This window comes from Adiantum capillus-veneris, chromosome 30 (genome assembly GCF_014529385.1).
Source record: "Adiantum capillus-veneris isolate H3 chromosome 30, ASM1452938v2, whole genome shotgun sequence".
NCBI lineage: Eukaryota > Viridiplantae > Streptophyta > Polypodiopsida > Polypodiales > Pteridaceae > Adiantum > Adiantum capillus-veneris.
This window is the reverse complement of record NC_140960.1, coordinates 43,528,398-43,552,411: the sequence shown is the minus strand read 5'-3', so window position 1 is coordinate 43,552,411 and position 24,014 is coordinate 43,528,398. Positions and strand designations below refer to the sequence as shown.

Sequence of the window (24,014 nt, the reverse complement as noted above, 5' to 3'; positions counted from 1 at the left end):
TTTCATCTCTCTCTCTCTCTCTCTCTCTCTCTCTCTCTCTCTCTCTCTCTGCTCCCATGTTACCAAACCTTCCACTGCACTAACATATACATTGTCCTCATGCACCTAATCTATGCATGTATTATATCATATCCTATTTAATGTCCGATTTGTGAATTCTGCTTCCCTGATTGAAAGGTTCTGCCTTTGTTGTACATATACACACGATTGCCCACCAAGGTTTTAGATTGAAAGATTCATGGTGAATGGTGGTATTATTGTTTTATTGCCCTGTCATGGAACCATCAGACTTCCTTCTATTAGTGGTTGTAAGGACACATTTTTGTCTGTTTGCATTAAGTCCTGACACTGTTTAGGGCTCAATTTCTTTTTGAGAGCGTGCCCATTGTACTTTCCTTGGTTGTGTTGACAGAATTTGACACATATGAGGTTTGATAATCAACTCACAGCTATAGAGAATAGTTTTACTGACAGGAAATGGCCATTGTCAGGCAGGAAAATGATAAAAATCCTTTCATATTGCTATGTGTTGACAGAATATGGCTTTTTCACTTCCCATTTTTCCATTTCTTGTTCTGCTTTTTTTAAAATCACTGTAAAGTGAATAGGTGTCTGGGGTTATTATTCTGTTTGTTGATAGGAGTTTTCTATTAAAAAAAAAAAAACGTTTGGATTGGCAGGATCCGATGAAACAGCAGATGAACCGAGTCACAGCATCAAATGTGAAAACGAGCAGCAGTTCCAGGAGAAGCTTTATGAGTGTATTTTGAACATTTCAAAGGTCCTTTTCTCTCTTTTTGAAGTTTTTCTTTTTGTTATGGAAAAATTCTTATTGGAGTTCAAAGGTTGTGTAGCTTCACCTTATCTAATTATGATACAGGATCCAGAAAAAAAATATCTTCTGTGGTTTAAGGATGCTGGTGATGTGCCTTTTGAATGTTTTGAGGTGAGGTTAGTTTGTTTGACCACTTTGGAATAACAGAAGCATCCACTCTGAAGGTTTTCCATACCTTGATAAGAATATCAAGAAGCACCGGAGTGTGGTTCAGAAGGTACACATAAACTAATGGAAGCTGGGGACTTGTTTTGTGGGTTTTCTTCATTTTGCAGGATGATAAGGATTTTCAAAATTTGAGGTTCGATTATGTACCAAATAAGATGGAGGAGCATCAGTTTTGGAAGTACTACATGATGGCAATTGATCGTGTAAAGCAAAATTTTACGCATGTCAGTAAACTAGCAGGCATCGATGGTAGTCTTGATCAAGACCAACCTGCCCTTGAGGTCAGTTTTTTTTTCTTCCAAATAAATAATTTCTTACGTGAATGTTCCAACTCAGAGCTATTATGAGCATAAACCAACATACAGTCATGTGCACAGAGCACTCCTGGAACAATGATCTTCTGGATTTTACTTCTTGGTCACCTTGTAGTAAGCCACTCATAGAGTTTAAACAAGCATAAGAAATGTTAAATCATTTAAGATGGCCTGCTGTTAATAACTTTGATAAATGCGCAAAAGGAACCAGTGAAAGTATTTAAATATATAACTATCTAAGAAATGAAATGAAATGAAATGTTATATTAACGTCTTCAAAAGGCCAAAGTGACCTATGAGACCAGAAAGTTACAATGTGGTGGATCTGATACAAAGTCAAAGTAACAAGATGACAAAAATGAAATGACAGAATGACAAAATAAAATACTATGGAATCCTAAACTGCTAGGTGTGAACTAAGCAGCTAGCTGGGATATCTAGATCACAAGAGATCCAGCATTGGTCGCTGGCGGATCTCATCAATCTCCTCCATGGTCAGTAGTCTGACCGGGCGTCGTGCATGTCGGGCCAAAGTGATCCGAATCCTCTGATGCAGCCTCCGTCGATGCTGTGTAGTCCTCAGCAGTCGTGGGCGTCTGGATCTCCCCAGCTCAATCGCTTGGTCGATCAGTGTGACAGATGTTGAAGAAATGAGTGCAAGGGTTAATGATTTGCATTGGTTTTCTCAAGTGCAAAGTTTGAGCATAAAAGAAACCAACAATGATTTAGGGGATCACCACTTCAATCGATCATTATTTTATCTCCAAAGCTTAAAAATATGACCAAATACAAAGGCCTTTGCCACAGGCAAGCCAAAATGTACTTTGGCAGAAGGTGTTGAAACACACTTGATGGATTTGCCTTGTTAGTTTTCATGTGTGCTTGGTGAATGCTTTATATCATCTGATCTTTTCAGAAACAAGTCTCAAACTATGTTGGCATTATGTACTTGTGTTTGATTCGTGTTATGAAGAGTCCAAGGAAGGATCCAGTTGAAGAGGACGCATACGCAAGGGCCATGTCTCTCATTGTGGTTCCATCTTCAAAACTGTTGAGGAAACTTGCTGCAGTTATTGAGTCAGTCCTTTTTTGCACTCGCATTTGGTGCCAAAAATGGTTACTGTGATTGCCGAAGTTGTATTGAAACAGATAATTGCAGGATTGCCAGGTCGGTAAACAATGTGAAAGATTTGATTTCTATCAAAGCTGAAAAAGAGTTCACCCAGAGTGCTGGTGCATTGGTATCGGGCATGAAAGCTATGAAAAACTCGCTTCTTCGTGAAAGCAAGGACTCTAAAGCCTCCAGAGAAGAAGAAGTGCAGGCTTGTGTCCAGTCGCTCTTTGAGCCTGGTAAGCAGTGAGAAGAAGGTTTGAGTTCAATGCATTGGGACCATGTAGTGAATGAGTTTTGTATTGCTCTGTTGCAGATACACGGCAATACGATCTCAATGCCTCCCATACAAAGATAGTAGAAGACATACATGGGGCACCCCCCAGAAGTTTTGTTTCACATATCGCTGAGATTATGGGCAGCTTAAGGACTCATCAAAGAATGGCAGAGTTCTGGTGCAAACTCTTATTAGAGGTAGGCAAGACTATTGTAGGTTAGGTCTATGATTTACATGAATCAAAGGTGTTCTCTTTTTGTTATGTCATTGCCTTCAATCTTTGGTCTAACTTTGTAATGTAATTCATGTTGTCTTTCTTATAAGGTTCTAGTAAAGGAGTCTGCTAATACTGTATAGAATCAGCAGGATTGTCGTGTTTGACAAGGGCATACCTAGCTCATATCTAGCATACCCTTTGTACATATTTAAGTGTCCATCTCTTTTGGCTAAACTCTCAGTTCCTTGTTTGGGATTGGTTTCACTGCAGTTGCGCCACCACTGGGATGAAGAAATGCCGATTCCTAAGCTTCCACTCGATGGTGAACCTGATTTGCGATACTGCCTGATCCTTCAGAAACTGCAAGTCATCAATTGTTGTGTTGCAAGGCAGAAAAGGCATGCTGCAGACCTATCATTTTTGGATGCCTTAAATGAGTGTACTGAGAGCTTCGACGCCTTGAGTGCAACAGATCTGGGTAACTTTATTGCAATGCTGAAAAGTAAAGTTTCTGCTGAGCATCATCAAATGCTCGATGCTGCCAGATTGTTTGCTTGTGGGAAAGAGGGCGAGGTGTTTGTCAGACTTGGAGTGGATTTTCCAGCTCCAGATTTAACAATGTTGGAGACAGGTCAACAAGTATATGCACCCAAAATGCAGGCATGTTTAGCATTTCAGAGCTTTCTTTGCATGCTGGTTACGAGACATACATTCTTTTGCTGTACAAAAAAGCATCACATTAAACCAATTATTTGCTGATGTATCCTGCAGGAAGGACATGTGCTTACTGAAGATTTAATAGAGGAAAAAGAGCAGCTTGTTTTGCGTACGGGAAGGTTAGTCCAGAAGTCTGCCATATTCTATGTGTGTGGGAGTGAGACAATTCAACTAATCATGTAAAATCACTGGGTGTTCAGCGTTGGTGCCGGCTGTTCTCAGCTCTTATCAGATATGCAGGCATTTCAAGTGAGACTTCCCTTGCCTTTTGGCCGTGTGTACGACTAGCATCAATCTGAACATGTATCATATCTTTTAGTTCTCCTGGAGTCTTCTTTAATCGAATTTTGCAATCAATTGCAGGCTGCAAATCCTGGATGCATTCTAGAAGATTTTGTTAGGTGGTACTCTCCGCCAGATTGGAGACAAAGCCATTGCTTGGAGTCCTCAGCGAAAGAAACCAAGCATGGAACAGAGTGTCGAGGTTATTTGAGTGCAAGAATGCAGTCACAAGGTGAGAAGTAGAGAGCTAGTTGCCAATGTGGTTTTCTCAAAATTCGGTCTTCTGACGCTGGTAATTCTGTTGTTGTTTTCAACAATGTAGGTAACCTTTGGCAGGAGCTCTGGTCATCAGCAAGGCCGATTCCTGCGGCAAGGCAGGCTCCATTGTTTGATGAAGAGCTCGCAGTGTAAGTCTAATTGTTTAAGGTTGTCATAAGTAGTCTGCATGGTGGGTTTGTCTTGGCGTTAGCTCCGTTGTTTGATAAAGAACTTGCAGTGAGTTTATTTATTTTGGGTTTTCATAAGCATATACCTAGATGAATCCAGGATAAGCCCAGATTCACCTTTAAGGAAAGTGTGAAGTAGAGACTCATGGTTGTCACACACAACACAATGTAACCATCAGCTCCATCATGCATAGTATTGACTAAATACTACGACATTCGAACTAACATCGTCAATGCCCAATAGCGGGTGTAGAATTCGGTACTAATATATGCTCCCACACAATTACATACACTTCTTTATAAATCCACACCCACACACACAGACGCACGCACGCACGCACGCGCACACATTTTCTTTTTTAAATTTACTAATTGGAACCTCAAAACAAGGAAAACCCATAGAAAACATTACAGGTGGGAAATCGGAAACAATGAAAGTAGAGCTCATATTGAAGGGAGGAGAGCTCATCCAAGTCATGGGCAAATTTAAGAGATTGACGAAGAGAGGTTTTGAAGAGGAATATGTAATCCACTTGTACCTGTTGAAACATGAGAAGAGTCCATGCTCTCCAAACTGTCCAGAGCACCCAAAAACGAACCCAAGCAAAAAAGTATGCATACGGCCGAAGCAAAGGTGGAAGCACTCCAAAAAGCCAGAAATATGGACCAAACGATAGCTTGGGGAAACGAATACGAAGGCATGTAGAGATGTAATCAACAAACAGATGCGTATGAGAGCAATACACACTAATGCGAAATAGTCTCATTCTTTGCAGTGCAACGAGCGCATCATGAAGAAGCAACTCTTCAAGTATGAAGAAATTTGCCAGTTGGGAGAACTCCAATGAGATATCTCCACATGAGCAATCGCTCTTTGAAGGGAAGTTTAGCATGCCAAACATTCATGACCTTATTGCACCACCATGCAGTACTCTTATTCATATTCCATATCATATTGCAATGATTTGCTATCCAGGAGGATGATTGCAAATGGTGATTGACCCTCCGGGCAGATCAAGAACACATAGAGGAACCATCATAATGCCAATCACAGAGTCGATCCTCAACAAAGAGTGGTGGAATGGGAGATTTAGAAACAACAATATCTCGAATAATCTTCCATGCGTGTCTATAATGCATACCAAGGCCAAAAGTAATAGCTGGTTGCTGAAATGAAAGTACACTCCCATTAGTGTCGACAGCATCTGATATCAAAGCAAAAAAAATTTGGGAGAGGAAAAATGCCTACCTTGGCGGCCATTGGACTAAGGTCTGATCAAAGACTGTATACTTTCTAGCCCGAGCGAATTGCCATGATTGCGATCCCAACCATGCCAAGATGAATGCTTGGTTACTTGTTTCCAATAAGCTATAAGACTAGAAACAAGGGGGCAACCTGGAATCGTAGCTTCAAGTTTTTCAAAAACCACATCCTAGTGTAAAGGTTGACAATGACCAAAAACGGGTCTAGAAACCGCATGAGAGCATAAATAAGCAAATATCAAAGTCGAGGGCTGTTTTAGCTCCACTAATAATAACAACAACGTGGCCTTTGTAGCAAGAACATGAGAGCATATATGCAACATATTCAGGCCACCACAAAATTTTGGAGTACATATTTTATCTATAGAAAGTAGTTGCAATCCTCTTTTGTGTGAGCAAGTGGACCAAATTGCTCGAAGATCCGAGACATGAGAGCACGAAGACGACAAGATGGCCAATGTAACAACGGTAGAAAGAACTGCATGTATGCCATCAAGATGAAGTGAACTATTCTGAGGCGTACATGTAATGGCCAGGTAGACAATTTCTAATAATGTAATTTGGATATAAATTTATGCTCAACCCGATCCAATCGTTTGGCATCGTAAACTGACCAAGCTAAAGGATATCCAGGATGTTGCACAATCTGATCAGGCTTGACAATCTCACTTGGCCATATTATAGAATGCCAATCCATTTGATGCAGTGGCAAGAGTTTGGATTTCCAAAAATTGACCTTAAGACCAGCAGCCAGCCCATAGATTTGTAAGGCATCCATGATACATCTTACATCAATTGGTTGATTTTTGGGCTAAAACATGAAATCATCAGCATACACTTGTGTCACAAAGTGGTGATGTGGCACGACCCCATTGAGGTGGCACTGTACGGACAGACAGTGTACGGACTGCTGATGTGGACTGTACGGACCTGCTGGTGTGGCATTGTACGAACGCCCCCTCTTTGCGTTGATCGTGCTGACGTGGCAGTTGTACGGATTTCTGCAGAAAGCGCTGTGCTTTTTGGCAGCTTTGAAAGCCAGTAGCTTTTGGGAACCCATTGCTTTTGAGTTTAACTACTTTTGGGGCTCTGCTTTTAGCACCCCTTGTATCAATAAATAAGTCCCAAGGGTCTCACTTCTCAGAGCATCTGGGCGCAAAGTTTGAGAGCGTTGTACTTTGCTCAAAGATTAATATAAAAAGAAATAATGAAAGGGGCACCAATCTTTGGGGCCAATCTCTTTTGGCACGGAACTACGCCGGGCCATGTCGACTCTTGAATTGTGAAGTATTTTGAAGTGAATCTCTTTTGTGTCACGACAGAATCTAGACTTGGGGTGTCCAAGTTTGTTATAGCTTGCACCACGAAATAATTTCCAAATGGTAATACCAATCCATGTAAATGACCAACTTTCGTCAAAGCATCCAAATAAAGCACTAGAGGATGAGTAGCAATAGCATATAACATGGCACTCAAAGGACATCCTGAACTATACCCAAAGATTGACTATGTTCATAAAGAAAGTAGACCACACACCGCATTCTAGTACCAAAGCTTGAGCACTCCATTATTTGTGCAATGAAATCCCAATGAAGCATATTAAAGGCTTTTTCAATATCAACCTGCATGATGAGTACATCTTGATTTGTGTTTTTGGCGAAGATTGAATGCCGAGGAGGGCATTAGCACGATTATCCATAATTTGTCTACAACGAATGAATTCATACTGAGCTACATGTATGCGGGAAAACAAATGATCTTTAATGCATGTAGCAAGCATTTTCGACATCAATTTATAAACGACCAGCATAATTGTAATAGAACACCAATAAGAGAAGGATTCACATAATGCTTGTTTAGGCAATAATTTCACCAAGCCTTTTTTCCACGATATTGGCAAAAAAAAGTGTAGTCATGCATGATTCATCATGAAAAGTAAAGGTTGCTTTAGAGAATCCGAAAAGCAAAGGAAAAATCAACAATAAGACCATCCCATTCAGGAGATTTTAAATGACCAAGATATAGAAAGCTACTATGTACATGTGACAACAATAATTGCTAGGCTCACAACACCTCCTATGAAGGAGCCACTGGAGCTGCAAAAATCCATTGATAATGATCCACTATGGCATTTGCTAATTGAAGCTTGTGGTGGTCCTTTGTCCAAAATCATTCTTAATCTTTTAATGGCCATAGTTTGTCGTGAATGATGTAAATTCTTGAAGAATTCCTTTGATGAATAGCATTTGTCTATGAAAGCAGATTGGCACAATCTAACTTTCTGTTTTCTAGTTTCCACGTGTTATTGTGCATCAAAGATGTTTTAGCAGCACATAAAGTCTCTTGCTTAGAAAGAGTAAGCAATCGGGAATTGTAACTATGTCAGACTTTGTAAATAATTAATGTATTTACGAGAAAAAGAATTATCTAATTAGTTGTGTACACATCAGAATAGATCTAGTAGTTCTTGGGCCTCAGGTGCGCCCAAGTTTGGGCAGTGCACCTCAAGGAGACTCTAGCAAAAAAATACCCTGAAGACCTAGTGATTGGGAAATCGGTTCTTCAATGAAGGGGTAAGCAGTAGCCTCAGATTTCAGGCTCAGAAAAATTACGCGCGCTAGTGCAAGCACAGGAATGAGATGGGGTCCTTAGAACAACAGTAATCTTAAGGCCTGAATTATTTTACGGCCTTAGGATAAGTCAATTAAATTATATTAGATTGTCTACGCTGGACCAAATGGCCGGACAAGTGCGATAGGTAATGCTAGAGCAGTGCTGGTACGGCATTGCGTTGAGGAGCAACTAACAATTTCATTAGTAGCATCTGTGTGTGTAATTGTGAGTTAATTTGCACATTTCATTAATAGTTTAGGGACTTTTAAAAGTGAAAGTTGAAGGGTTTTTTAAGTTATTAAGTAAGTGTGCCAAGTGGCACACTTACCAATGCAAAACTACCTCTCTCACTCTCACCCTCTCTCTCTTCCTAGCGCCCCCTCTTCCTGATGGCTATTAGGAGCACCCCCTTCCCTGTTTCTCAGTGTTGGCAGTGCTCCTACCCCCCCTATTGTGAGTATGCTCTACGCATTGGAGCCCTCCATGGAAGCTTGAGAGCAGCCCCTTGCGACATATGTGGTGGCCTCGTGCTCCCATTGTCTAGAACAAGGGTTCTCATAGCCATAGCCAACTCTCGGTGAAGTTTCATCGCGAGAAGTTGCAGTGGGCACTCTCTTCGTAGAGTGTGGTGGCTATAAATTCTCTGTTTTCAGCCCCTAATCATCTCTTTTAGGGTGAATTTCAGCAAAATACACATAGAATCTAGTTCTTCTCTACCTACACTACGCGTACACAAAGTTTGGTGCGATTCCATCTTGAAAAAGGTCTCTATTTCGGCTTTGGAAGGTGCTCAGATAACATTTTCAGGTTATGTGCATAAAATTACAGCAAGCATGTGTGCGTGCATTTTGCGTGTTTCTTCCTTGATTTTGTTGCAGGAATGATTAAGCATAAAGGGACACGGTTAGCGGAAGGTAGACCCTCATTTTAGAGAGCTTCCGTTGAGTTTTGTGGAAGATAGACTCTTGTTTTCGAGAGCTTCCCAAAATCTCATAGCAGAGGGAAAATCCTCTTAGTATTTTGAGAGTAGCTTTCGCACTCTCTCAGTCAGAAGCAGAAAAGAAAGAATAGAGGACGGGCAATTGCCCCGTTCCTGTGCTTGTAAAGATTCTCCCTTAGTAATAAAGATAATCTCTTTATGGGGTGGACCAGCCCATCTTCTGGTCCCCAATGAAGTGTCAAGCTTTCTCTCTCTCTCTCTCTCATTCTCTTGAGTATTTGAAGTACAATTAAAAGTCAGTTTACGCTTCCGTATTTTTGTGACAGTGGTATCAGAGCAAGGTTATCTCTCTCTTTCTTAAGGGATCGACGACTCTTGGCAAACTGCAGAAATGGGAGGACGTGAGATAGAGTTCTCTCTCCTTCAACAGTAGGTGGTAGAGTTGCAAAAAGCTCTCTCCCATCCAGAAGTCCAAAAGATTCTCCATACTCTTGAGAAAGGAAAGGAGAAAGTGCCAATGGGATCGGGAGAAATCCCACAGAACCCAAAGGCACCAAAACCAAGGAAAGATCCTTTAATTGGAACCTCCCGCATGCACGAGAGGCAGAGGAAACCTCGAGAACAGCGGTTTAATCCAAAGGTTCAAGAGCAGAATCCTCTTGATTCTCCTCAGTTCTCTTTCATGAAGTGTCTGGATGACATAGTCGCTCCGGAAGACATGTTTCTTGATGATCCGTCGTAGCAAGAAGTGCATTCAAGGGAAAGGACTCCTGTCCACTAGGAGTCTAAGCATAGAAAGAATGAGCACCATAAGGAGAAACACCACAGGCAGAAAACATTCAAGTCGGGAGACAAAGATGTGAAATTCGACACCTACAATGGACGGCGTGATAATGACAAAGCTTTGGCTTTCATCCGCCAATTTGAAGTTGCATTAGCAGAAGGGAATTTTAAAGAAAGATCCAAGCCATGTCAGTATGTACCTGAAAGGCACCGCCAGCAATTGGTGGTCAACCCTGATCTTAGAAAATCGCAAACCCCAAGATTGGATTGTTTTCAAGGAGGAGTTCTATGCATAGTTCCTTCCTCCAGACTATGAGGAAGAGGTAAAGAAAGAATGGGATCGACTCTCACAGTCAGAGAACGAAACTGTTCCACGCTATGTGGATAGGTTTTGGGACGTTCTCTTGAAAGTCACTCCATTCAAGAAGATTGACAATTCGGAGAAGATGTGCAAGTTTGAAGCAGGATTGCATGAAGCCTTGCAAAAGGCTATGAAGCTTTACCCTCGAGGTAACTTGCAGATACTTATGGAATCAGCTCGTATAGCTGATGGAATACATGACAAGGGTACTTACTTCTAGGAAGATGGAGCAAAGCACTTATCATGCCAAGCAGAAGGCTCTCCATGAGCAACCTACCTCTACTTCTTCTTCTCAAAAGAAGAAAAGAACCGCCTCTGAAGCAGAAGCAAAGCCAAATCAGCCCAAGAAAGGGAAATATCTCTCTCCTGCGGAATTGAGAACCTACATCAGCGAAGGAAGATGCTTCAAGTGTGGACAAGTTGGACACATGAAGGGTGATTGTCCTACTAAAACTCTGCAACCACCCTCTTCCAATGCAGTCCCAGATGTACAGGGAAATACAACCAAGGATGGAAAAGAAAGAGCTCTTCTGAAAGCATGGGGTAGCATCAACAACCAGCGCGCTCTTATTCTGTTTGACCCTGGCAGTACAGATAACTTCATCTCTACAAAGTTAGCCGATGATTTGAATTTACAGCCCAACCGTTTTGGAGTTTCTATTCAATCACAATCTGCTTTCAAAGGGCAGAACTCGAACTCTACTCCAATCATAGGGAAGCTGAATTTAAAGGTTGACAACTACAAAGATCAAGAGCAGCCCCTTGCGACATATGTGGTGGCCTCGTGCTCCCATTGTCTAGAACAAGGGTTCTCATAGCCATAGCCAGCTTTCGGTGAAGTCTCATGATTCATCGCGAGAAGTTGCAACAGCGGGCACTCTCTTTGTAGAGTGTGGTCGCTATAAATTCCTTGTTTCCAGTCCCTAATCATCTCTTTTAGGGTGAATTTCAGCAAAATATACATAGAATCTAGTTCTTCTCTACCTACACTACGCGTACACAAAGTTTGGTGCGATTCCATCGCGAAAAAGGTCTCTATTTCGGCTTTGGAGGGTGCTCAGGTAACATTTTCAGGTTATGTGCAGAAAATTACAGCAAGCATGTGTGCGTGCATTTTGCGTGTTTCTTCCTTGATTTTGTTGCAGGAATGATTAAGCATAAAGGGACACAGTTAGCGGAAGGTAGACTCTCATTTTAGAGAGCTTCCGTTGAGTTTTGTGGAAGATAGACTCTTGTTTTCAAGAGCTTCCCAAAATCTCATAGCAGAGGGAAAATCCTCTTAGTATTCTGAGAGTAGCTTTCGCACTCTCTCGGTCATAAGCAAAAAAGAAAGAATAGAGGACGGGCAATTGCCCCGTTCCTGTGCTTGTAAAGATTCTCCCTTAGTAATAAAGATAATCTCTTTATGGGGGGGGACCAGCCCATCTTCTGGTCCCCAATGAAGTGTCAAGCTTTCTCTCCCTCTCTCTCTCTCTCTCTCTCTCTCTCTCTCTAATTCTCTTGAGTATTTGAAGTCAATTAAAAGTCAGTTTACGCTTCCGTATTTTTGTGACAAGAATCTGCAAGGAGTTGGTGATTGACGGCCTTAGCTTCTTGCACTTGGCTCTTTGTCATTGCATGTATTATGTATTATAATCTTGAATGACTACATAAATACGCATAATAAAACGAAGCCAAGCAACACCTAGATCTATAGACATCTAAGAGATAAAGAGCAGGAACCATTGCTTCAACCATATTTTGGAAGACTTGATGCGAAAGATATGCATTATTGATATGCAATAACCGTTTTCGGCGGAGATGCATCAAAAGAAATTAGGAGATGCCAAAGAGGAAAATGCTCAGATAGGGTAAAGGAATGATCAGTCCTCATCTTGCATACAAACATATCATTTTGTTGAGCACCCAGTAAATACCAGCGATCCAGCCATGCGGGATACATTGAGTGTGCATCATGAGGGAAAGTATAACCACTCTGTGTAGACTGAGTGAGGGTCCACAAATCCAGAAGACCTGACCATATTATCCCAAGAAGAACGTTCAGAACTGAGCATATGTAAATGACATCCGTGGTGCCCATTGGCACATCTACATCCATGCCAACAGCCAGCAATGCATTCCTTGTGAAGGAGGGAGGTGTAAACTTGAAGACAAGGTCGTAGTATTAAGCAAGGCATCTTTGTAAGAGTGGACCACTCTATTCCATGCTTCAACCAGCGTTTTGTGATCATGAGAAGCAGATACAAAGTGTCCACCACTTTTTCCTTCTAATGAAGGCACATAATTTCTTGATGTAGGCGGAATTCAAGGCTTTGCTGTCTTCTTAGGGGTTTATTTGAATCAACCAACTTGGCTTTGCCTTTGGTGTCCATCTTCGAGCTAGACTGTGCATTTTGCACGAGCTTATTTTTGGCTTTATCTTGTTGAGGCTGTAAGTTTCCATTTGATCCCCCTTCTTTGTCTTCATGAATGAGGAAGAAGGAGAAACAACATTTCTAATGCAGGAATAGCAGCAAGAGGTGCTTGGAGTTGAGGCTCTGGGCATTCAGATTGCATGTGTCCAAATCTACCACAACAAAAACATGAGCCTCCAAATTTGCCCATTTGAGTTTAAATGGACTTTTTCCCACCGATGGATCGCCAGAATTGACCATGATTCCAGTGAGTGTAGGTTTATCTCTATCCCAAAGCACACAAAATCAATTGGAGTTGGCGTCCAAATTTGGGGGCATATCACTTTGCCTAATTGAGCGGCCAGTACATGTAGGAAATGTTTCCATGTACGAGGAAATCCCACTATTTTCACCGAAATTGGACATCTATGGCAGATCAAACTTTGAAAATCTTTAAAAAGGGCCCACCGTAATACATGTGTCATTTGCATACTGAAAAACAAAGGCGACATTTCCAACAATTGTGCGCGAGCATCCATGTTTGCCAACAAGACCTCGCACCAAAATATACCCCCTTTGACAACTTGTTGTTTTAAGCAGAAAATCAACCCATTGACCCACATCTTGTGTTGAGGGCATTTTGCCCAAAACAAACAAGGTCACTGCATTCAATGCATACTGGGCAACCAGATTTATAAGTTCTTGAACCGGAATGAGCACCTCAGTGGTAAGTTTTTGGCCTTCTGAGGCAATCCTAACATCCGCAAAATCCTCATATAAACATTTTCTTTGATGACTTTCGCCGAGTCCATCAAAGTGATACCTATCTGTTTCCTGCGTTTATACACTACTTTGTCTGCCATGAAATGAAAATAATCTATTGCTGAATCTGTCGGGACAAACTAAAATAAACACCGAGGGTTGTCTGTATGTAGGTGAAACACAAAGGTGACTGTTCTCATACTGGCAAAGAAAGTGTAATCCATGCATGATTCACACGAAAAGTAAAGGCTGCTTTAGAGAATCCCAAAAGCAAAGGAAAAATCAACAATAAGACCATCCCATTCAAGAGATTTCCAATGACCAAGATATAGCAAGCTGCTATGTACATGTGACAATAATAATTGCCAGGCTCGCAACACCTCCTATGAAGGAGCCACTGGAGCTGCAAAAATCCATTGATAATGATCCACTATGGAATTTGCTAATTGAAGCTTGTGGTGGTGAAGAAGAAGGAAAACGTTATCTATACTCAGGGGGCTGTAAAAATCCATTGATAATGATCCACTATGGAATCTGCTAATTGAAGCTTGTGGTGGCGAAGGAGGAGGAAAATGTTATCTATACTGAGAGGGCCGACGAGTAAGTACAGTAAGTACAAAAGGTAACACACACCACACACCCGAGACCAACAGAAAAGAAGAGTGCAAAAAGCAAAGGCTATGAAGCGTACTGGCAGTTAACAAAACAGGAGGTGCACAAGGGCTGGAGTAGGAACGTGAGGGACTGGAAAGAGCGTGCAAGGCTGAGGGCGACCACTCAGTCAGCACCCGAGGGCAGGAGCAGGACGAAGGGTTGGAGTTCGGACTCTTCTCTCAGACACAAACACACACACACACTTTTTTTTTGTGTGTTTGTGTGTGTGAGAGGCGTGTGTGTATCGAATCTGCTATGCGCGACTCCCTGCCCGAACACACATGCACGCACGCGCGCACGTGCACCCACGAACGAGCACACTTCAATTACACTCGCACACGCATGCATGCACGCATACATCAATACAAAGATCTGTGTACTGAGTTTCTTCCATAACTCCAGAGGTGCAAGGCAGACTCAGCCATAATGAAACGTAGCACTAAAAGAAGCATTCATAGGAAAAATTAGCACAAATTAAGGTAGTTGATAGGGCATACACACCACAAAAGATAGAAAGAACTTTAACACAATATTTTGGGTTTTCATAAGCAGTCTGCATGGTGGATTTGTCTTGGCATTAGCATCATCTCCTATTCTTGTGCAATGCTAATACATGGCAGAGAGAGCACGTTGAATGAACTGGAGGATATCTCGCCAGCATCCCTTTTTGAGCAGCTATTCATAGCCATAGTGAGTTTATGGAGCTTTCTTCTTTTCACAATCTTGTGCATTTGGTATTCTAACATGGAATACTTTGATTACCAACAGCTGGGGACAGGATTTGCTATTGCGGAATCATCCATGGCAATGAAGGGAGAACTTGTCTCTGCCCAGTTTTTGGAGTGCAAGAATTTTGTCACTTCAGCCTGTCGTAAGGACATGACTGCAGAAGAGCTAGAACAGTTGTCTGAGGTACTTCATTGTGGTTTTGGTTCTCTCTTTTGTGTGTGCACGTGTGCATGCACCCACACGTCTGGGTGCATTCAAGAAACAACTGGTTTTACTCTTGCAGGTGTATGAAATGATGGAAACCATGCTACAATGTCCATCAGAGGATGCCCAAGTGTCAAAGCTTTTTTGTTTCTTTCGGAATGATGAGAGTGCTCCCCTAAGTGAAAAGAGAAGCAAATATTGTCACAATTTGGTTGCAAATGAGAGGAGCATACAAAAGCGGTCGGTAAACGAGCAGAAGGGCTCCATCAATGCGAAATCGGAGCAAGGCTTTACCCTCTTATCGCGCATATTAGAAGCCAAATCAACGCTTTTTGAAAAGAGAGTCTCACAGGTACCCACAATTGTTGAAGATGAGGGGAGGGTGGTTGCACAAGATAGTGAATGGACTGTTGTTTGAACTATCCTGAAAAAAATGGTGTTATGTGGTTTTGCCTTGTTCTCCTCGTACAAATGTACATAATGATATGCGAGGAAATTGAAGAGGCAAGCCACCAAAACAATTCCAGGATTGACTCTCACTCCTGGAAGATCCATCCTTTCCTTTGTTGGAAGTGTGATGTCGATTGTAAGGGAAAGACATATATCTTGTGAACACCATTGTTCACTGCCAAGTTCTTTCACAATACATTATACAGCTGAGATTCATTGTAACGTGATGAAAACAACTCTGATTTGAGATATAGTGGAGTTTCTTTGGAGTGGTTGTCCATAGACATAGTTCCAATTGAAAACTAGTCTGTGTCTTTCCATGCCACTCACCCATTCATCATTTTCTTAATTACTACCGCAATGTTTTACACATACAATGAGGGTTTCTTTATTGATTTTTGCCAGTTTCATTCATACAACCCTTCAAACGTTACCAAAACAATCCTTTCTTAGTCAGCTTCTAATGAAAACAGTCATGTCTTCTAACAAAATGAATTATCCATTGTTAGAAGCTAATTGTGGACTTTTCTCTATCTATAGTTATCCTAGCATAGGCTCATGTTGCACTTATTAGCTGCATCAAATTACCCATGCTCACACAAATGTGTATCACAATACACAAAGTATGCATCACTTGAACTGGGGAAGTACATGAGTAAACTAGGGATGCAAGTCCAATAAAGTTTTAAAGAGGTACGACAGTCTAATGTGAGGCAATGGTCAACTTATACCATCACTTTCTTGAGTCAAAACTAAAGTTGTAGTTATTGCCCTAGCATCTCTCTCTCTCTCACACACATGCAAAAGAGGGTTCCAAAACATCTTGAGATAGCGAATCAAGAAAAAATGCAATTGACAAAAATAGAAATTTCTTGACCAAATATCATATAGAACACCTTGTGAGGGTTATAAGCAAAAAGGTTGGTCATAAATTTGGAGAGTTTGCTTCTATAGGAAAGGCCAAAACAATTAAGATCAAGCCAAGATAGAAGGTATGATACTCGGCTACGGCATAAAAGGTATTGCATACCTAATCGTGTAATATACTACATAATCAATATTAGAAATTTGATTTGGTCAACCTGACTAACTAAAAATCAAAGGTTCATAATGGAAAAAGATTCTCACTTCAAATTTTTCTCTATACTCTAGAATTTAAAGTGAATCGTGTCGTAGAAGTTTGTTTTTTGCCTTCTATCCCAAGCTACACAACAACAATGAAGCAAGTCTTTTTGTCTAAGTGGGGTAATCCGCATTCTCACAGACATGTCTCTTTGAATTAACTGCAGTAATTTGACCACCAAAGCGATGATATGGCTGTAGTCATTCTAAACAATTGCTAGCTAAGCTGACCTTGCCTTGCTATCCGAGTGGATACTTCCACTTGACCAATGTGATCTCACCTTGACATTGACAATCCGGCTTATGGAGAAGAGACCAAGGCCTTCTTCAACCAAGAGTCACATCTTGGTACCTTGGTGTTGATGTTTTGTCTGCATGCATCTCTGACCATTCTTGGCTAAGGTCCTGAGTTCTCAATTCAACTTTTTCTAATAGCTTGAATATTAAACCCATTACATCTCCCAAAAGGTAATTCAACAAGTTTCCATGACCTCAAAATGTTCCTTCCCCCAAGGCCTTCAACCTCTTTGTCCATCTTCATGAAAATATTACATTGGCACTTGGTTAAGGTCCTCAGTTCTCAAGTCGATGTTTTCTAAAAGCTTGAATATTCTCACGCCTACGTGCCATTAATGCAGACCAGCTATAGTTCTGGGTAATGAAATTACGCCACCAATGTAATTAAACCCACTACAATACTTACTAGCTCTCTTGAAAGCAAATTCAATGGGTTTCCATCATTCCTTCCGAATGTTCCTTCCCCCAATGCATTCTTCAGCCAAGACTCACATCTTCATGAAAATATTACATTGGCACTTGGTGCCGTAGTGTTGAACTTTTGTTTGCATCTCTGGCCATTTGTGGCTTAAGGTCCTGAGTTCTCAAGTCACGTTTTCTAATACAAGCCTCCTTAATACACACCAGCTATAGTTCTGGTTAATGAATTAAGCCACCTATGAAATGTAATTAAACCCAGTACAATACCTACTAGCTCTCCCAAAAAGAAATTCAACCAGTTTCCATCATTCCCTCCTATATAAGGCGATCTTTATTAATTCCAATCAACTGGGAATAAATCAAAATAGTTCAGACATGCAACCGGGCTTTCAAAAAAGCTTTTATAAACCATTTTCTTTAGTTCTCATAACATAGTAAGGATTTTAGGAAAAGCTGAGACTATTTGGGTGACGTAAAACAGGGGTGTGACCCACCAATAATGCAAAAATGCTTCACAATAGCCACAACTTAGTTTCCACTCTCAAAACTTGTCTACTTTTAAATTTGTATATATCATCAGGTAGGTTCGAATTTGACAGCTCTGCTGCTCTGCAACATTTCATAATAAATGCATTAATCGAATGAGGTGAATCCACTTCCACAAAGAGCTACCCGTGCACTCGCCGAGCTGTGGGACATTTCATAGCAAACATTGACTTTAATGAGATGCACCCACTTTTAACAAAACCCAGCATTGTGCAAATCCACATATCCACATATTGAAGCAGAACTTCAAAAGCTTATGGCAAATACTAAAAATAGACATCAAAGTCAACAGCATGCCTACACAAAACACAGTCATTTCTGGAACACGCAGACCAGGAGCAAGTGGCCCCCACAGAGTCCAGATAAACCACAAAATTGCATGTTGTCAAGTAGCATTTCATTCATAGAGCCATGACCCGTAAATTGAAGTGGTGATCAGCTGTCTGCGTACATATGCACAGCTGTACTGGATTGAAACATTCACGAGGGTAAACTACTCATTTCTCTGCCATGAGGCAGACCTAAACCATTCGTACTGTAATTCAGATTATTTCAATGAGAGTTGTAATTCTAAGCACTTCAAGAGTCTTGCAGTACAAAAGAACTGCAAAGAAAGAGCAAGATAAATAGCAGTGCAATGCCTCAAGTCCGCAATATCTTGCAACCCCCCAAATTTTCGGAACAAACAGAACTGACATATAATAAACCAGAGACCAGAGCCCTGAAGTTACATGCGTCGAATTCCATACAGCACTACAAAACAATCTGACTACAACACTTTTAACACAGAGCACAAAACCATAGAATGCTGTGAAAGACCATAGAAATTTCAGAATCTAAGCAATGACCAAAATGAGGCCGCCAAAGCATGGAGCCTAAAAGCAGTAAAAGTCCACCAAACCCAATAATACTAAGATCAGACTTTTGACGGGTCTGGGAGTATGGTTCCTCGATCTGCTGCGTCCGGAAAAAATGGAGACAGTCATTGAGCCTCGCTAATGAGGTATTTCACAATGCACTACTATTCTCTGGGTATCGACAGACAACCTTCAATTAAATAGGAAGATACAACGTTGAAGGCTCTGTGATACCAAGAGAACTAATTAAGCAATAACACAGGATCAGTAAAACTTGAATCTATTCAAAAAGTATCGAGGTTCAAAATGTCAATGCGAGCACAAAAAGCAGAAAATCACAACAGGAGCCTCAAGCCCCAAACGAGAACACTAACAAAATATAGCAGTCAATGCTTGAGAAGATTTCAATAGCAAGGTCTTAAAGAGTAGCAGTCTCCTGGACTTTTTTAGGCAGGGCGGAGAACCTTGTAATGATCCCCAAAGCAACGTACATAGTTCAATTGGAGTTGTAAGAATTAAGACCCACGGAAATAAGACCCACATTCCGTCGAATGATGAATCCCTACTTGTCGTCATTTTTTCCATCCTGCTTTTCTTCAGTTACTTCAACAGCCTTCTCAACCTCGACTTCCGTTGTGTCCTCACCGTCAACTTTAGCCTGGCTCCAAACAAGCAAAAAATAAAGCATTCTTTTCAATATTATAATTTCTTAATACTACTTTACTTCTTAACTTTTAAATTTTAAGTTTTCAAAGAAGAATATTTTTAAGTTTTTACCAGAAAACTGCAGATTACTGAAGTAAAATCAACTAACTATGCAACAGTGCCCATCCTTCATCATAAAAATTTTGAATGACAATAATCTTCCATAATCAAAATTCACTTATAATAACTGCATTCGTGTATTCAGTAGCTAGGAAAAAAACTACCCTCCCAACTTCATCTATTGCTTCATAATCATCACAATGAGACAATATTCAATAATTTCATGCCTCAAATGTGTACTGCCCTAGGTAAATTAAAGATTATTTAATGCTACATGATACTCGCATTAAAATAATTAATAATTTAAGTGCCTAGACTGAGACACCAGCAGCTCATCATAGCTAGAAATCAAAATACACTTTACAATTATAAACGTCTCTTGTAAGTTCATTTGTGTGTTTGGGGGGGGGGGGGGGATGTCTTGGCCCACAAAAAATCAACTAGTATCTTTCTACACTAAATGGCAAACTGATATCAACAAAGCCTCAAAAACATCCACTAAACAGGGTCACAAACCACAAAAATACTAACACTGCCACGCAACCAGCACATGTTGACTTTGTGCCAAGAAAAGTTTCAGAATTTTTTCTAACCTGTTTCGCAGGACGCTTTGGTCTTAACGACTCCCAACCAAGAATGTCACAAATAGCCTTTCCATAGCCGCGGTGCTCTGGTCGCTTTTGCCTCCGCATGCTTGTATGCATGACAAGGCCTGTCAAATTGGCAAACTTCTTGCTTGTTTCGGCATCAACACTGTGGCATACTAAGCACTCGAATGTCCCTGCGTCCTTCTTTTCAAGGTAAAGATTGCGTAGGTTACTATTTTCTTCGAGAGTCTTAGAAAAGAAGGTGAACGCTTTCTCTTCCAGCTCTTTCTCCTCTTCAGGTGTCAAAGCAGGAGGCTTTGGAGCCTCTTCAGGCTTATCTTGGGCCTCTGTAGCAGGCAGAGCATCATCTTGAGCATCGGTAGTGGGTGTGTCTTCTTGGGCCTCATTTCCAGCTGCCTCTGCGGGTTCGCTCTTCTCAGCCTCTGGCTCTGCAACCTTCTCAGGGATCCCCAAAAACTCCGCAACAGCCTTGCATGCTGCAACTTGAAGCTCCAAGGCAAGTTCCATCTCCTTCTTCTGCTCATCCGTCAAGGGCGCAGGTTCTGGCTTCACTACCTTAGGTGTTTCTACAGGCTTCTCCTCTTTGTTCGATTCTTGCTTCTTCCCCTTTGCATTCTTCTTTTTCTTCTTTCCCTTGTTCTTCTTCTTGGAGGGAGCCTCTTTCCTCTCCTCATCTGCTTTTCTCTTCTGCCCAACACCGTTGGAGGTCACCTTCTTGCCCGGTGATCCAGCAGCTTGCTTTGCAACTGGTTTCACTATTTTCTTGCCATTGTCTACCCCAGTTCTGAAGAGTTTGTGAAGCTCCTCGGTCTCCTTCGCCAGAGTTGAAGCAGGAGATTTGGCCTTCTCCACATCTTTCTGCTGCAGCTTGCTAGGGGCCTTTCCCTTGCGCAGGTCTCCCTTAGACGAGAAACTTTCGACATGCAACGATTTCTGCGTTTTCTTGAAGGACTTCTTCTTTGGCGTGAGGGTCTCTGAAGGCGCAGGCCTACGCTTGTTGTTGTTCTGTGGAGGAGGGCGACGCCTAGGGTTCATGCGGCGCCTGGGGGAGGGGTATTGAGCGTACTGAGGTAGAGGGACGGGCTCTGGCGGGTAGGAGACGGGGGCTCCATAGCCGGCATAAGCATCCAGGGCAGCACGAGAATATGAGTATAGAGGGTCGCTATAACCAACTGGGTAGCGAGAAGAGGCATAGTAACCTGCAGAAACAGGCACACGGAGGAGATCGCGATACCCATCCATGGCGATCTGAAGAACCCACAGGAGAACGCTACTGAAAGAAACCTAACTTGCAAGATATATATTTAACGAGAGAGAGAGAGAGAGAGAGGAACGTTGCAAATGTACAACGTTTTAGGGCTTTTTTAAACCTAAACGTTTTAGGGATTTAGGCCCCTGTCACACATGGCCGACGGCCATGACTGAGCTGGCAGCCTCAGGGCGGCAGTCCTTTCTCTTGCGTAGATGGGCAGTCCGGGATGCAAGTCACACACACGCGGCATCCATAGCCTGCACAGCCAACCAGCAAAGCGATTCCAGCTTTGGACGTGAGGAGGGCGGGGTGGGGGGGTCGCCCATCATTCTTGAGCAGCCGTCATGAGTTGGCAAGCCAGCTCAGCTTTGTTGTGTGCATCCACCGACATGTGACTGTAGTTCGACCATGGCGCCCATATTGATTCGTCCAACTCAGTTTTCGCTATGTCTGACAAGGACCTTACTCTTCTTGGCTAGTACTCCAAGTGGAGGGTACGTAGCGAAGAAATAGTCACCCAAGTGTGTGTGTGTGTGTTTGAGAGAGAGAGAGAGAGAGAGAGAGAGAGAGAGTGTGTGTGTGTGTCCTGGCTAGTACTCCAAGTTGAGGGTACATGGCAAAGAAATATCCACTTAAGTGTGTGTGTTTGATATATATATATATATATATATATATATAGAGAGAGAGAGAGAGAGAGAGAGAGAGAGAGAGAGAGTGCATTTGATGTCTGGTTGTGTGGGCAATGGGGCACTTGTTTGTTGTGTGTGTATGTGTTTTTTTTTGTTTTTGTTTGGGGGTGGGGGGGGGGGGGGGGGGGTGTTCCTCCTTTAGTAGTAAGAGAGTGGGTGTTTATCATGGAGCTTGTACATGAGGAATACTGCCCAAGTACTCATTAAATAGCCTATGGTGCAAGGAGGCAGATAAAGACCCCCCAAGTTAAAGGAGGGAGTTCATCATGACACTTTTGACCAGGTTACTCTCTTTGGACACTGACCCTTCGTTTTGTTTGAGACCATGCTATAGTAGCATTGCAATTAAGCAAGAAAGATAGATAGTCACTTACTTGAACCTAGAGGCATTGTTTAACGTCAATGCATATCTTATATCCCACCCTGTGGGTGCACTCACTCATGTGTATAATACCTCAAAAGAATGCACCCAAATTAGCATGCAACTATTCAAGTGCATATGGTACAAGTGCATTATGCATGTCTTCATGAATCATTTTCTTTTGATGAGTGAGGGAAGCTTAACTCTTGAGGCCCCTATCACCCTAGCATAAGAATCTACGCTTAATTGTGTAAAACCTATCAGTGCTATGTACATACCAATGTATACTATGGATTGCTTGGATGAAGGTGGGCAAGCATCAAGACTAAAGAACACGAGGTCTTCAATGAAGACTCGTCATGGGATCTACGGCAAGGAGTTAGACACACAAGGTGCAAGGTAGACTCGGCCATCCGATTTTAAAGGGACGTGTCCGCGTTATCTCTTTTGTCCTAGTTTACTTTCCCTTGCAAGGAATTACTTTATAGGGTTTTGTTTGGGCTTTGTGGACAACAAAGTGCATGCGTCTGCATGGTTAGCTCGTTGTGTTGCCACAACCTAGGTGGCGGTTTCAAATTTAGGGGTATTGATCAATGCATTTTTGTTGGACGTCCGTTGTCCTCAAGATTCATGCATGCGTGTACCCATCATACACTTTGAAGCTATACATTTATAGGCAGGCCTCGTGATTTCATCACTTGTTTTCCCTTATTATGAGGTTGCTTCTTTTCCAAGTTGGTATGTACGCCCATGACACTAGGTCATCATGTATCTTTGCCACCAAAGTAATACTATTTTGTGTGTTGTTTGTCCATGAGCTTCTCCTTATTCTTCTCAAAGACTCATGTGCATTCTTTTTCTTTTCTTTCTTTCTTTCTTTTTTTTTTTTGAGGGGGGGGAGGGGGGGCACGCAAAATTTTATTAACAACCGGGGAAAAAAGGTACACCGGGCTTGAAGGGTGGGAACAAGCCAACCCCACATGCAAATGTTTCATCCTTGTCTACATTTTTTAACCCTACATCCAACAAGTGGTATTAGTGCAAGGTCTCGCATCCCAACCAATATCTTTAAAATCCTCTTGGATCACTTTGTTAGGTCAAGGTGATATTAGGTCATACCATTGTCGTGCGAAATAACCTTTGTGCAAGCTCGTAGAGTTGGTATCTTGTAAGACCCAGGAGCTGTGTGATGAAGATTCTCCGTCCAACCCCCCATTATATAGCCCTTGGCCACTGAATAGAATCTCCATGTCTGCCTTTAGCAGTCGGCCCTTAGCCCGAGTCCTACTCGCGTGGGTTTGCCCTTAGCATGACATTACTCCCCCCTTGGAGAAGCATTTTCGTCCTCGAAAACACAAGTGGTAATATCTTCGTAAGAACACAATTTTTTCTTTACATGCCAAGTGTTGTCAAGCGTGCAAAACACTACCATGGAAAGGGGAAGGGGGGGGGGGGGCACAAGAGCATTTAGTAATTTTTGGTTGATACAAAATGAGAGAGCAATACATAGAGGATTATTGGTCATATTTGTATCAAGCTTTATCTTTCTCTGAAGAGTTTGAGCAATGTCAAGGTTAT

General features: G+C 41.8%; 2 protein-coding genes across 4 annotated transcripts in view; one reads left to right on the top strand and one right to left on the bottom strand.

Moving 5' to 3' along the window:
* Nucleotides 1-15,786, top strand: part of LOC147417864 (Rab3 GTPase-activating protein catalytic subunit) — a 34,755-nt gene extending 18,969 nt beyond the window's left edge. For 2 of the 3 annotated variants that reach the window (XM_086506427.1, XM_086506428.1), the window contains 14 exons: nucleotides 681-781; nucleotides 881-946; nucleotides 1,111-1,284; nucleotides 2,291-2,394; nucleotides 2,477-2,667; nucleotides 2,745-2,902; nucleotides 3,193-3,582; nucleotides 3,694-3,758; nucleotides 3,840-3,888; nucleotides 4,003-4,153; nucleotides 4,244-4,328; nucleotides 14,757-14,826; nucleotides 14,905-15,048; nucleotides 15,149-15,786. In XM_086506427.1, the coding sequence (XP_086362553.1) occupies nucleotides 681-781; nucleotides 881-946; nucleotides 1,111-1,284; nucleotides 2,291-2,394; nucleotides 2,477-2,667; nucleotides 2,745-2,902; nucleotides 3,193-3,582; nucleotides 3,694-3,758; nucleotides 3,840-3,888; nucleotides 4,003-4,153; nucleotides 4,244-4,328; nucleotides 14,757-14,826; nucleotides 14,905-15,048; nucleotides 15,149-15,487 (2,087 nt within the window). In that variant the 3' untranslated portion in view covers nucleotides 15,488-15,786. Of the gene's footprint in view, nucleotides 1-680; nucleotides 782-880; nucleotides 952-1,110; nucleotides 1,285-2,290; nucleotides 2,395-2,476; nucleotides 2,668-2,744; nucleotides 2,903-3,192; nucleotides 3,583-3,693; nucleotides 3,759-3,839; nucleotides 3,889-4,002; nucleotides 4,154-4,243; nucleotides 4,329-14,756; nucleotides 14,827-14,904; nucleotides 15,049-15,148 lie in introns of those variants that run through there. The other variant, XM_086506429.1, reaches the window with a different exon arrangement.
* A 3,397-nt stretch (nucleotides 15,787-19,183) lies between these two features.
* Nucleotides 19,184-21,445, bottom strand: LOC147417863 (uncharacterized). Its single transcript, XM_086506848.1, has 2 exons — nucleotides 20,120-21,445; nucleotides 19,184-19,419 (listed from the first exon to the last, which is right to left on the bottom strand). Exons 1-2 carry the CDS (start codon nucleotides 21,374-21,376, stop codon nucleotides 19,324-19,326), a joined length of 1,353 nt encoding a protein of 450 aa, XP_086362974.1. The 5' UTR covers nucleotides 21,377-21,445; the 3' UTR covers nucleotides 19,184-19,323.
* Between the last annotated feature and the right edge of the window lie 2,569 nt (nucleotides 21,446-24,014).